The sequence below is a fragment of the Theropithecus gelada genome, chromosome 3, assembly GCF_003255815.1.
Source record: "Theropithecus gelada isolate Dixy chromosome 3, Tgel_1.0, whole genome shotgun sequence".
Classification (NCBI taxonomy): Eukaryota; Metazoa; Chordata; class Mammalia; order Primates; family Cercopithecidae; genus Theropithecus; species Theropithecus gelada.
This window is the reverse complement of record NC_037670.1, coordinates 78,018,918-78,032,058: the sequence shown is the minus strand read 5'-3', so window position 1 is coordinate 78,032,058 and position 13,141 is coordinate 78,018,918. Positions and strand designations below refer to the sequence as shown.

At 41.8% G+C, this 13,141-nt stretch overlaps 1 protein-coding gene across 1 annotated transcript in view; it reads left to right on the top strand.

Moving 5' to 3' along the window:
- NPSR1 (neuropeptide S receptor 1) overlaps positions 1-13,141 on the top strand; it is a 202,997-nt gene that overhangs the window by 172,629 nt on the left and 17,227 nt on the right. The window contains 1 exon segment of the mRNA XM_025379268.1: positions 8,756-8,957. Coding sequence (XP_025235053.1) covers positions 8,756-8,957 — 202 coding nt within the window.

Here is a 13,141-nt window from a genome sequence, read left to right as displayed (position 1 = left end):
TGTATATTTAGAAAACCCCATTGTCTCAGCCCAAAATCTCCTTAAGCTGATAAGCAACTTCAGCAAAGTCTCAGGATACAAAATCAACATGCAAAAATTACAAGCATTCCTATACACCAATAACAGACAAATAGAGAGCCAAATTATGAGTGAACTCTGATTCATAATTGCTACAAAGAGAATAAAATACCTAGCAATCCAACTTACAAGGGATGCGAAGGACCTCTTCAAAGAGAACTACAAATCACTGCTCAATGAAATAAAAAAGGACACAAACAAATGGAAGAACATTCCATGCTCATGGATGGGAAGAATCCATATAGTGAAAAGGGCCATACTGCCCAAGGTAATTTATAGATTCAATGCCATCCTCATCAAGCTACCAATGACTTTCTTCACAGAATTGGAAAAAAACTACTTTAAAGTTCATATGGAACCAAAAAAGAGACTGCATGGCCAAGACAATCCTAAGCCAAAAGAACAAAGATGGAGACATCAAGCTACCTGACTTCAAACTATACTACAAGGCCACAGTAACCAAAACAGCATGGTACTGGTACAGAAACAGACATATAGACCAATGCAACAGAACAGAGGCCTCAGAAATAACACCACACATCTACAACCATCTGATCTTTGACAAACCTGATAAAAACAAGAAATAGGGAAAGGATTCCCTATTTAATAAATTGTGCTGGGAAAACTGGCTAGCCATATGTAGAAAGCTGAAACTGGATCCCTTCCTTACACCTTATACAAAAATTAATTAAAGATGGATTAAAGACTTAAATGTTAAACCTAAAACCATAAAAACCCTAGAAGATATCCTAGGCAACACCATTCAGGACATAGGCATGGGCAAGGACTTCATGACTAAAACACCAAAAGCAATGGCAACAAAAGCCAAAATAGACAAATGGGATCTAATTAAACTAAAGAGCTTCTGCACAGCAAAAGAAACTACCATCAGAGTGAACAGGCAACATACAGAATGGGAGACAATTTTTGCAATCTACCCATCTGACAAGGAGTTAATATCCAGAATTTACAAAGAACTCAAACAAATTTACAAGAAAAAACAAACAACCCTATCAAAAAGTGGGCAAAGGATGTGAACAGACACTTGTCAAAAGAAGACATTTATGCAGCCAACAGACACATGAAAAAATGCTTAAAGAAGACATTTATGCAGCCAACAGACACATGAAAAAATGCTTATCATCACTGGTCATCAGAGAAATGCAAATCAAAACCACAATGAGATACCATCTCATGCCAATTAGAATGTTGATCATTAAAAAGTCAGGAAACAATAGATCCCGGAGAGGGTGTGGAGAAATAGGAACGCTTTTACACTTTGGTGGGAGTGTAAATTAGTTCAACCATTGTGGAAGGCAGTGTAGCAATTCCTCGAGGATCTAGAACTAGAAATACCATTTGACCCAGCAATCCCATTACTGGTATATATCCAAAGGATTATAAATCATGCTACTATAAAGACACATGCACACGTATGTTTATTGTGGCACTATTCACAAGAGCAAAGACTTGGAACCAACCCAAATGTCCATCAATGATAGACTGGATTAAGAAAATATGGCACATATACACTATGGAATACCATGCAGCCATAAAAAAAGGTGAGTTCGTGTCCTTTGCAGGGACATGGATTAAGCCCTAGTTATTATGATAGAGGAGGCAAGAAATGGATGAGGCAGGGGAGATAGGAGAGACATTTCACGACATAGGTATGCAAGATGTGTCAATGAAGCGTCAAACTCTGTAAAATATTTGTAGAGGTTTATTCTGAATGAAATATCAGTGGCGATGGACAAAGCCCTCAGAAGGTCATGAGAATATATGCCCAAGGTGGTCAGGGTGCAGCTTGGTTTTATACATTTTAGGGAGACATGAGACTTCAATCAAACACATTTAGGAAATACTTAGGGTTGGTCCAAAATGGCAGGGTTGGGTAGGGGGGGGTGGGGTGCATGGGTGAACCTTCCAGATTATAGGTAGATTTAAATTTTTTCTGGTTGACAATTAGTTGAGTTTATCTAAAGACCTGGGATCAATAGAAAGGAATGTCTGAGTTAAGATAAAGAACTGTGGAGACCAAACTTCTTATTTGTAGAGGAAACTTTCAGCTTTCCTCTTCAGGGAGACTAGGTTGTAAAACGTTTCTCATCAGACTTAAAGTCTGTGTTGATGTTAATGGTGGAGAGGTATAATGAGACATGTCCCACTGCCCACTTCCCATCATGGCCTGGAACAGCCTCGCAGGTTAAATCTTAAAAGAGCCTTGACTGAATGAAGAGGAAATCCATTCAGATGGTTGGGGGACTTTATAACTTTATTTTTGGTTTACATTCATGGATTTGTGATACACTTTTTTTTTTTTTTTTTTTTTAAGACGGAGTCTCATTCTGTCGCCCAGGCTGGAGTGCAGTAGTGTGATTTCAGCTCACTGCAACTTCTGCCTCCCAAGTTCAAGTGATTCTTAAGCCTCAGCCTCCCAAGCAGCTGGGATTACAGGTGCACACCACCATGCCTCCCTAATTTTTGTATTTTTAGTAGAGATGGGGTTTCACCATGTTGGCCAGGTTGGTCTTAAACTCCTGGGCTCAAGCAATCCAACTTGGCCTTCCAAAGTACTGGGATTACAAGGCGTGAGACACTGCGCCTGGCCCATGATACACTTATTTATCCATCTATTTATTTATGCCTAGCCGACTTCAGAAAGGATTGAATGTAGTGGACAAAAGGACATTGACGCCAAAGTATTTTAAGATGAAGAAATCAAAGTGAAGGAAAAATAAGTATAGGAAATTGCATGAGGGAAGTCCCAGGAAACTTGTTAGAGGTACAGACTTGAGACCCATAGCCAAGAGGGTGACATGATGGATCCCAGGAAACTTGTTAGAGGTACAGACTTGAGACCCATAGCCAAGAGGGTGACATGATGGATTACATGTGTCACCATATTCACTAGGTTAAAATATTAACTGTTTGCTCATGGGAAATATGTCTAGCTCTGGGAGACACTGTGTAATATTACAAACAGTGTCCTAAATTATCAGAAAGGCAGCAATTAATATTATAGTTTTTTCTAAAGATGTAAAACAATTTATTTCCTCACTACAAAATTAAGAGAGGCTCAACATTAGGTGCTTGGAAACTCCTCATCATCGATAGCTTCTGGGTAAGATGAAAGCCTAGAAACACATTAGCCAGCTCCCTTCCCCTGCCCAGTCCCAGCGAAAGTCACTGAAGAAATATAAAAACAGGGGGAGACCTGCGTCTGGAATGAGAGTCAAGGAAAGAAGCCATCCAAATACCAGAAACGTCTAAGAATTTTCATCTGCACACGAGGGAGCAGATGAAACACGGAAGCCAAGTGTATAATGTATAATTCAGCCCCTGGGAGAACTCCCTGGCCTTGTAGAGGATGAACTGATACTCACCAGTTTATAGGGTGAGGGCAGCTGGTGAGAACGGGGAACGAGAGGTTCCAGGAAACCCAACGCGGAAGTCATTTTAGTGCCGCAGCTTGTCAGAATTTAAAGGCAGCTGAGAGGCGGGGTTCGGGGTTTACATGCGGCTCAGCTGAGAGAAAGCGGTAGAAAGAAGAGATTTCCCGGAGAGTCGTTGGGCTCTCTGGGAGAGTCACGGAGCAGGGAGAAGCCAGGAGGGAGTCAAATGTAGCTGTGCAGGCACAAGGCAATGGACGCTTAAGCGAGGGGAGGCTATGTTTTATTTATTTTTTACTGCTATTTACTGAAGCAGTATTTTTCTTAGCCAGCAACTCCAGAAAAGTTGACAATTTTAAAGCTCTTCACCAAAAATGAATATGAGACTAATTAGAAAAAATCAAAATAATGAAGAGAAATATGCAGTGTTATATTAAAACATAATACAAAATTTTGATAATTAAAACAACATAATACTGGAACAGGAATAACACATATAAATCATACAAAATTTCAGATCAGTCGGCAAAAAATGAATTAGTCATTATACTATATGTTGAAATAGCTGTCTGGCCTTTTTTAAAAATATTAGATCACCACCCGCCATAGCTAATAACAAAGTACATTTTAGTTGGACTGAAAAAATTAACACTTTAAACATAAAAAGAGTAAAAGAATATTTGGGTAACACCTTCATAATTTCAGTGAAGGAAAGGCCTTTCCAGGAATCATATCAAAAGCAGAAACAACAAGGAAAATATAGTTTTTTACTACATAAAAATTTAAATTATTTATATACATAATAAATATTCATAAACAAACTTAAAAAGCAAAATTATAAATGGAAAATATTTTTATATAATAGGCAAATAAAAATATCCTTTTTATAAAGAAGTCTGGCAAAGAAATGAAAACATTCTAATTGAGTAAATGGGCAAAGGGCATGAACAGACTATCAGGAAACAAAGAAATATAAATGAGACCAGGTGCTGTGGCCCACGCTGGTAATCCCAGCACTTTGGGAGGCCGAGGCGGGTGGATCACTTGAGGTCAGGAGTTTGAGACCAGCCTGGCCAACATAGTGAAACCCCGTCTCTACTAAAAAATACAAAAATTAGCCGGGCGTGGTGGTACGCACCTGTAATCCCAGTTACTCAGGAGGCTGAGGCACAAGAATTGCTTGAACCTGGGAGGCGGAGGTTGCAGTGAGTGGAGATTGCGCCACTGCACTCTAGCCCTCTAGCCTGGGCAACAGAGTGAGACTTGGTCAAAAATAAAAATAAAAAATAAAAAATAAATGAAAAGAAAATATTTAAAAATGTTCTTCTGACCACTAATTAAAGAATTGCAAGATTGAACATTTGGATACAAACTTTTACCAACCACGTAACAAGATTAAAAGGAAGAATTATCTAAGTATTAGGAGAATATAAGGAAATGGGTACTTTTATTGTTACAGTGACAGCCATAAACAGTAGGCACTTTTGAGGGAAATGTAACAATATTTGTCCAAAGTTAATAATTCTTCTATTTCTAAGAGTTTATCCTAAGGAATAACTAGAACTGGGAAAAATAGATGAATATAAATTATTTATAACAAAAAAATGGAAAACAACTTAGATAATAATAGGCTACTGATACAATTGGAGTACGGTATAACCTTTGGAAAAAAATATTATTTATCAGTACTTTTCCAGTTGTGCTTCCCACACTGACTCCCAGAGGGCTCATTTTGCTGGCCTGCTCCAGGGCAGATCTGGGAGTTGCTGACTGTCTCGGTTTCAACTGAAGCTACCTGAGCTTTCTATATTTTCTGTACTGGGTTCAAGATAAAATTGTATTTGAAGAAAGGATCTTACTACCTGAAAAAAAAAATGCCACTTGTACAGATTGATATTTCTTAACAGGAAAAGATGGTCATAACAGGCTTTTCAGAGGAAAAAATTTAGGTTACAAGGTAGCATCTGTATTGTGATCTCATTTTTAAATGTGTAATCTATGTATTATATATGCATGCATTATCAAAATTTAAACTTGACATTTCTGGTGGGTGCCACTATGGATTTTTTTCCTTTTCGCTTATTTTTATTTGCTAGTGTTTCTGTAATCAATATGTGTAACTTACACGATTTTATAAAAAGGTAAATTAGTTACATGGAAAAGAAGAAGGCTAAGCAGCAGAGACGTGCAGAAATGGACAAGAGCACGTGGAAGAGGGAGTCTGACTTTCCGGGGGTGAGAAACACGAGACAGTCTACCTCATATGCAAACCTGCATTTCATCTGTTCGATCCTGGATCCTTCAGCCCTGAGAAGTCACTCTTCATGGCAAATGGGCTCAGCTGCCTGGAAGGCCATCAGTCTCCCTGCTGTGGCAGCTGCGTCACAGCCTAAGAGAGTGGGGCTTTCCCAGTGCAGCCCAGCACCCGTATGAGAAAAACGGCTCCAAGCCTGTACCCTGCTGGGCCTTTGGGGAAACATCTTTGGAGACCTTCGTAGAGTCGATTCTAAATTATGATGCTATACTGTCTTAATCTGTTTCCCTGTGCGTCCCTCTCAAAAGTGAATGCACTGTTTAACCATCAAGTGGAAACTGGGTGGGGCCCAGGTGTCACATGTTGCCCTTAAAAGTGTCCTGGGACCTACAGAAGAAGATAACATTAGAATTCTAACCATTGAAAGAACAAGAGCACAGGGGGCAGCTACTAATGTCACCCAGGACCATAGAAACCCATCAGGCTTCACACCCCCACCATCAAGAAGAACCCCCTCCAGTCCTACCACCTGCCCACTTCATCCCACCCTGCTTCTTTCCTAATCTGAACTCCCACTGCTTCTCTCCACCCCCGGTGTTTCTCTATTCCTTAGGGGACCAGCTCCCCTATACCATCAACCTCCTAATGGGAGGCTGCCCCCACCTCCTGCCTCCTGAGGTGGCTGATTCCCCTAAGACATCTCAAAAGGATGCTCCTCAACCTTCCTTTCTAGATACCTCATGGCCTGGTGGCGGTGAAGACATTTTCCTACCTTTCTAGACCACCTCCAGGCCATTTCTCCTTCAGTATTGCACACACATGCCTGCTCTGTTTCTCTGATGCTCATGCTATCAGTCTAGACTACCTTCTACAATGCCTTCCCCATGCCTGTGCCCATATGGCCAAGGCCCTCATCCAGTGAAGATGTCGACACTGTTCTCAGTCTCTCTTTCACCTTTCATACTGTCCTAATCACAGGTGACTCGATGTCTACATAAACTAAGTCTAGTGAGAGGGCTTCACATGATGACTCACAGAGCTTGACATGTTCCCTGTATTTGAGAGCATTGGGGACCGATGACTACATCACACCTGAGACCGTTGAAGAGAGGCTGGTTGGCGCTGTGGTCCTAGCCCAGGGGGCTGATGTAGAACCTGCATCGTGAAGTTTGCCTGAGGCTGTTAAAAAAGATCCTGCCCCAGACATTTCTGCCAGAGAGAGAGGCCTCCCTGGAGGTCACCAGGGAGGGTGGAACGTCACTGCCCAAGTCAAGCAAGTGGCCACCAGCGAGACCCCACAGGAGAATTTCCAAAGGACCCAGAAAAGTTCCTCAGGGGACCAAGAATCAGCTTTGGATGCAGCCAGGCACAGAGAGCACAAAGCCCTCTGATGACAGCAGCAGTCAAGCGAGAACTCTGTCCTCTTCCTCCTCCCTGGTTCCCTGTACCCCAGCTGTGGAGAGACCCCAATGTGGATAGCGACCTGGGGGAGGACGAGGACTAGCAGATGAGGATAGAAAGCAGAAGGGCTGGTACCTCTGCTGGACTTCCTACTTGAAGCAAGCCCACCTAGGGAGAAAATACTTGAAATCCTCTTGAGAATTTGGGTTTTTTATTGTTGTCTAGGATTTTAATTACTAATTTTTATGTAATTAACTAAATTGACCAATGTTTACCACTTAATGTGTCTGTCACCTATGAGTCATCACTAACATCAAGGGGCTTGAGTTTCCAAACACAGGCAGGAAAACCTCTCCCCCTATCCCCAGTGGATTACCAGTTGTATGCAAGGAACAAGAAAGACCTTAATCAGATTGCTGTTATAATTCTACCCCAAGACTCCTGCTTGCTCAGTGGGCCATGACAACTCTTTTCTACATGAATCTAGTATCTCTTTTCAGTGCGTATAATTCAGCAAGAACAGAACCCTAGATATTATTCTCCTAAGTATTTCAGGTTTGGATTTTAATAGAGTCCCTAGTTTCCTCTAGATTTTTCTCACTTCTTATAGCTCCTCGACCGGAGCCAACACACTGTTCGAAGACACCACCTGACTCTACATTCCAACCCCACCCAAAGACACATGCCTGCTTTCCAAGTTGAAAGTAGGGGAGCAAGGTGGCCTCCTGTTTCTGGAAGAAGGTCCCAGAGCCAGTGAGCACAGAAAGCCCAGCTAGGTGAGGGATTAAGACGACAACTTCAACAACAGCTTGACAGAAAGCATCACATCATAACAACGGGTGTGTTTTAAAGGTGCTTGCTTATATATTAATTGTCTCTCTCCAGCCCCATCATAACATGCTGAGATGGCCAGAGCAGGTATTTTTTATACCAATTTAAAGAAAAGATGAGGCTGAGACTGCATGGTTTAGTCAAGGTCAGAATATTGCAACCGAAATCCAGTGCGCAGACACAGCTACCAGGTTTCTGGGCTGGTTTTGAATGCGCCTACTCTCCAGAACAAAGTTCAGTGTTCTTTCTCAGCCGTATAAGTCCACCCATGTTCCTACCAAAAAAAAAAAAAAAAAAAAAAGAAGGTTCCTTCCCATTTGGCAAATAATTCTCAAAAACTGTCCCAGTGCTTTGCAGTGCTGGGTACAGTGAAAGGATGCCACGCAGACCAAAGGCTGTAGCCCTGCCTCGTAATAAAAGAGTGACTGCATATGGGTAGACACAACTCAGCATTTGCACCACAATTTACTAAATGTACATGGTACAGACTGAGCTCCCTAATACTGCAAGAATGGATGCGTCAACATCTCAAGTCAGATGGGGAAATCAGGAAAGAAGAAGCGCCAACCTTAGGCCAGGCAATGTGCTAGCTTCTGTTCAAGCTTCCCTTTATAATCTTCACATCGACTCTGTATGGAGGTACTGTCTCCCTGTTTACATATGAGGAAACTGAGGCTCTGGGAGGTTCTGTGAAGTCCAGGGTGGCTGCCCCACAGTGATCCTTTTCTATAGCAAACTCCATTGTGCTCCTCAAAATGGTTGCCACATACCCAGACATCCCTCTCTTCTCTTTGGGCAGAAAAGCAAGCCAAGGTCCTCATTGTGATTGCCTGGAGCCTGTCTTTCCTGTTCTCCATTCCCACCCTGATCATATTTGGGAAGAGGACACTCTCTAATGGTGAAGTGCAGTGCTGGGCCCTGTGGCCTGACGACTCCTACTGGACCCCGTACATGACCATTGTGGCCTTCCTGGTGTACTTCATCCCTCTGACAATCATCAGGTAAGAAGCTGTCAGGCCAGGACCACACAGGGGGTGGTTGGGCGGGGGGCCTTCCTGCTTTGCCAGCTGCTGCTCTCGTCCCCTACAGGCCCATTTTTTCTAGTGCCCTAGCGGGAGCTGGCCAGGCCACAAGATTTTATGTGTAGCTACTATAGGGTAAGCCCAATTTCTTCAAAGTAGAGTAAGGAGAAGGGAATTAACAATTACTGGGTATACAGGGCAGGCATTGCACCAAACAGCTAACAATTATCACATTAGCCATAGTACAACCCTGTGAAATAATTACCACTGTCCCAATTTAATGAATAATGAAACTCAAGCTCAGAGTGGTTAAGTAACTTACTCAACATCAAACAGGATTGATATCCAGGTTTTTCTGATTTCATACCATATTATTTCTTTTATATCTTGCAGCTTTCCAAATTCAAGGCAAATTACAACTTATAGGGATTTTGTAAATGAAAAGATAGATATACTTGAAACAAACTGAACACAAAACTCAGTATACACTAATATGCTAAATTGTGTATGCAGTGGAGTCACATAATGCCAGGGAATATATTTTGGAAGCCACCATTGAAGGAGGAAATGATTCAGATAGGATAAGGGAGAAGTGGGGAGGAAGCAGACTCTGATGACCAGAAATCAGAGGGAGTGTAGGGGCAGAGTGGACAGGTAGACAGTGCCAATGGGACAGAAGTTGGCAGTGAGCTCCTTTCAGTGGCTGGGGGAGGCTCAGTTGTGAATGACCTTGGCAAAAAAGTTGTAGAGTGTCCTTTGTCCTGCAGCCAATGGTGAGCTGTAGATGGTCTTTTAAGAGAGATTAGCACAACAACCTGGTCAAGGTAGGGTCTCACTTGGCCATGTGGCAGGATCACCCTCTGAAATGGGCTCTGCATGTGTGGATGGGGTGGGAGACTACAGGGAGAGACCTGGCACATTGTGTGTATTCTTGGGCCACGATGATCCTGCGCCTTTTGAGTAGCTCTAAGCCAGCCATAGTGTGTCATATAACATATCATAAGCAAAGGAAGATCAGCCTTTGTTTTTGATAGTGTAAAGACAGCTGTGATAAAAATCTTTGTACTGAAAACTGTACATGAGTCTCTGGTTATTTCCTCATAACTCATTCTCGTGGAATTACTAGATCAAAGGTGTAGATCAAAGATGATGCACATTTTAAAGCTTTTGATGCATAGTCACAAGCTGCCCTTGAGAAAAGCTGTATTATTTCTTGGCCTGTTAGCTAAGATCACTTGTAGAAAAGGTATATTCTGGGCAACACCATACAAGGGCTCTTGTTTTTTGCTTCCCTGATCCAATGGAAGGTAGCACTATTTCCTTACTCAATCTTTGCCAACCTAAGAGTTTAAAAAGTATTTCATTGTTTTAATATGCATTTCTTTAATTACAAAGCTGGTGGCATGCTTTTCAAGTGTTTTCTGATATGGTGGGAGTCACCTTTTCTTGCTCATTATTCATCTTTAGTCTCATAAAATACTATAGCTGGGAGAAATGTTATCCATCATATGGTCAAACCCCTGAATTTTTCGTAAGAGTAGAATTAAGACTAAAAGAAGTAATTGCCTTGCCCCTACCCCCGCATCAGAGATTGAGATGGGCAAGCACAGAGTGACCTCAATAGCCGACCCAGCAGCCTTTCCGAGATGGGGTGTTGTCCAGTCATCTCTGCTGAATGGACAACTTAATACCTACACTTTATTTTGACTTATTGCCCTCCACTCCATCAAGCTGAGCTTGAGAGGAAGTTTGAAGGAGAGAAGGTTATTTAGACAACCCCCCAAGGTAAGTAATAGGCAAGTGAGCCGGAGCGGTCAGAGAGCATTTGGAAGGAAGCGGCTTGTGTCACTCTGAGCAACTGAGGCATCGATTTCAGTGACAGTGCATGTCCTGGCTTCACTGCTGATTGATTTCCCATCAGTTCAAGAAATGAGCTCCAGTCAAAGTCCCTGCTCAGCACAGCTGATGCTGCAGCACGTAGACCATGCAGCTCAGGTTGTCCTGCATCTATGATTTCCCCATTCTTTGGGCTGCTTTTTCCACCAGGACTTCTCCTCAAACTTGCCTACAGGATAGCCAGTGTGTTTTTTTCATGTCCTTGAAAGGGTAAAATACAATGTGTTTGCTGATTGAAGGAAATGATTTCAAAAACTGGTTTCCCTCAGCTCTCACCAAACTAAGGCCTCTGTAAGGCCTGATCCTAGCTCCTTGCTTCTAGCCGTGACAGTCATGAAAACTCAGCCATGACCTCCAGCCATCCTTGAGCTTCTCTGAAGCATTTCCTACCTGACAAGAGGCTTCTCTTTCATCACCTTCCCTCTTTTGTAGCTCCCCCTGGTGAAGAAAGAACTTCTCTCTGGGGGACTAACATCCTCCACCTCCTTCAGCAACAACTGTCTTCTCAAACAAGACCAGGCCCTGGGGGGAATTTTGTGAGGAACTTGTATCCAACGAGTACCTGGCATAGGTGCTACAATTTCATCTCAGAGATAAGGTCCAACTCTTATTCTTTCTTTATTGCCTATATTCTGGCCCCCGGGCTCAGTGCTGTGAGTAAGGTTAAATTCTTCATTTCAAGCTTAAATAGACAAAGAAAATAGCTCAAGGAAAGTGTTCACTCATGTTGTTCACCATGCCTCATTGTCCTTCATGCATGCTACATATGCTACATTTACCAAATTGATAGAAAAAACATATCTTAGTTGTTTTATTTTGCATTTCTTTCATTACAAATAAGATTAAGTATATTTTATATGCTGATTGTCATTTTTTTTTTAAAGTACTTCTTAGGTTGATGCAAAAGTAACTGCGGATTTTGTCATTGAAAGTAATGCTACTTTTCTTGTTTAAATGTTTTTATTTTCTCTATTCTCTATCTTTAGAAATATTATATATACAATAACCTTTTTCTTTTTGCATATGTTGCGAATATTTCTCCTAATTTGTCATTTGCCTCTATATTGAGTATGGTTTTATTTTGTTTTCGATTATTAATAGTAGTGATTGACATAATAGAAAAAAAGAAAAAGCACAAATAACTAACTTAGCAGCTTTTCTGCCACAAATACCTCATTGTTTTACTTATTGCCCAGCTTCGTATGCATTCAGTATCTGCTAGGACAAGATCCACTTGTCTTTTTCAAAGATTCCCTGCCTGCTTCACAGTGAGCTGCTGATACCTCACCTGCACTCCCAACTCCAGCTATGGAACAAACACCCCTTTGGCCCATGTGCATCACTCCCATGCCTGAACACTCTGCCAAGCTCACCTTGCCTTGTTTCAGCCAACTAGTTCACATCGTTTGTGTATCATTTCCAATACCAACTCCACGGTAGAGCTTCCCTTGCCAGCCCCGGACCAAGAGGCACCTCAGGTCCTCACTCCTTAACCTCCAACCTCACTTTGTCCATGTCATCATCTAGACTTCATGGTAGTGTGACTGTATCTCATGAGTGCAGGGACTGTGGCCTCTTCATTTCTGAACTGCACATCCAGCACGCACTAAACAGTTGATGAATATTAGATTGAATGAATAATGCAATAAATTGCACCAAACAACAGATGTGTCATGTCACTCTCTCTACTCTTTCTCTCCCTCTCTCATTCTCTCTCTCTCTGTCTCTCACGCACATACACACACACACACACACACACACACACACACACAAACACACATGTACACATGCTGCTAATATAGAAATTTCTGGCTATTTAATGCCTAGATCAGTTTTTGGCATATGATAGCTCCTCCATAAATATATGTGAGAGGAAAGAAAAAAGGGAGAAAAGAAAGAGGAGGGGGAAAGAAAGGGAGAGAGGGAAAAAGAGAGAGAGAGGTAGTTGTATTTTTGGTGGCAAACTCTCATGAGAGCTGTGTATGAATAAAGATGTAGCTCTTCTATCATCCACTAAATCAGGCTCCCAGGAGTTGAAACCATAGTGACTGACAGCAAAGGCAATATGTTGTTTTTCTGGGTCAAAACAACAGGAGTTGTTTTGAAATTCGCTTGACATAACTGTCTAATTGTTGCTGGGGAGGTTATTAGCCCCAGTGTAATTGCTTTACTTTAGCTGTGCTTATTTTCTTCCTACCTAATTGATTTCTCATTCTCTTATCATTTTCATCTCTGTAAGATAAAGGTAGAAGCAGAAGAGATTCATG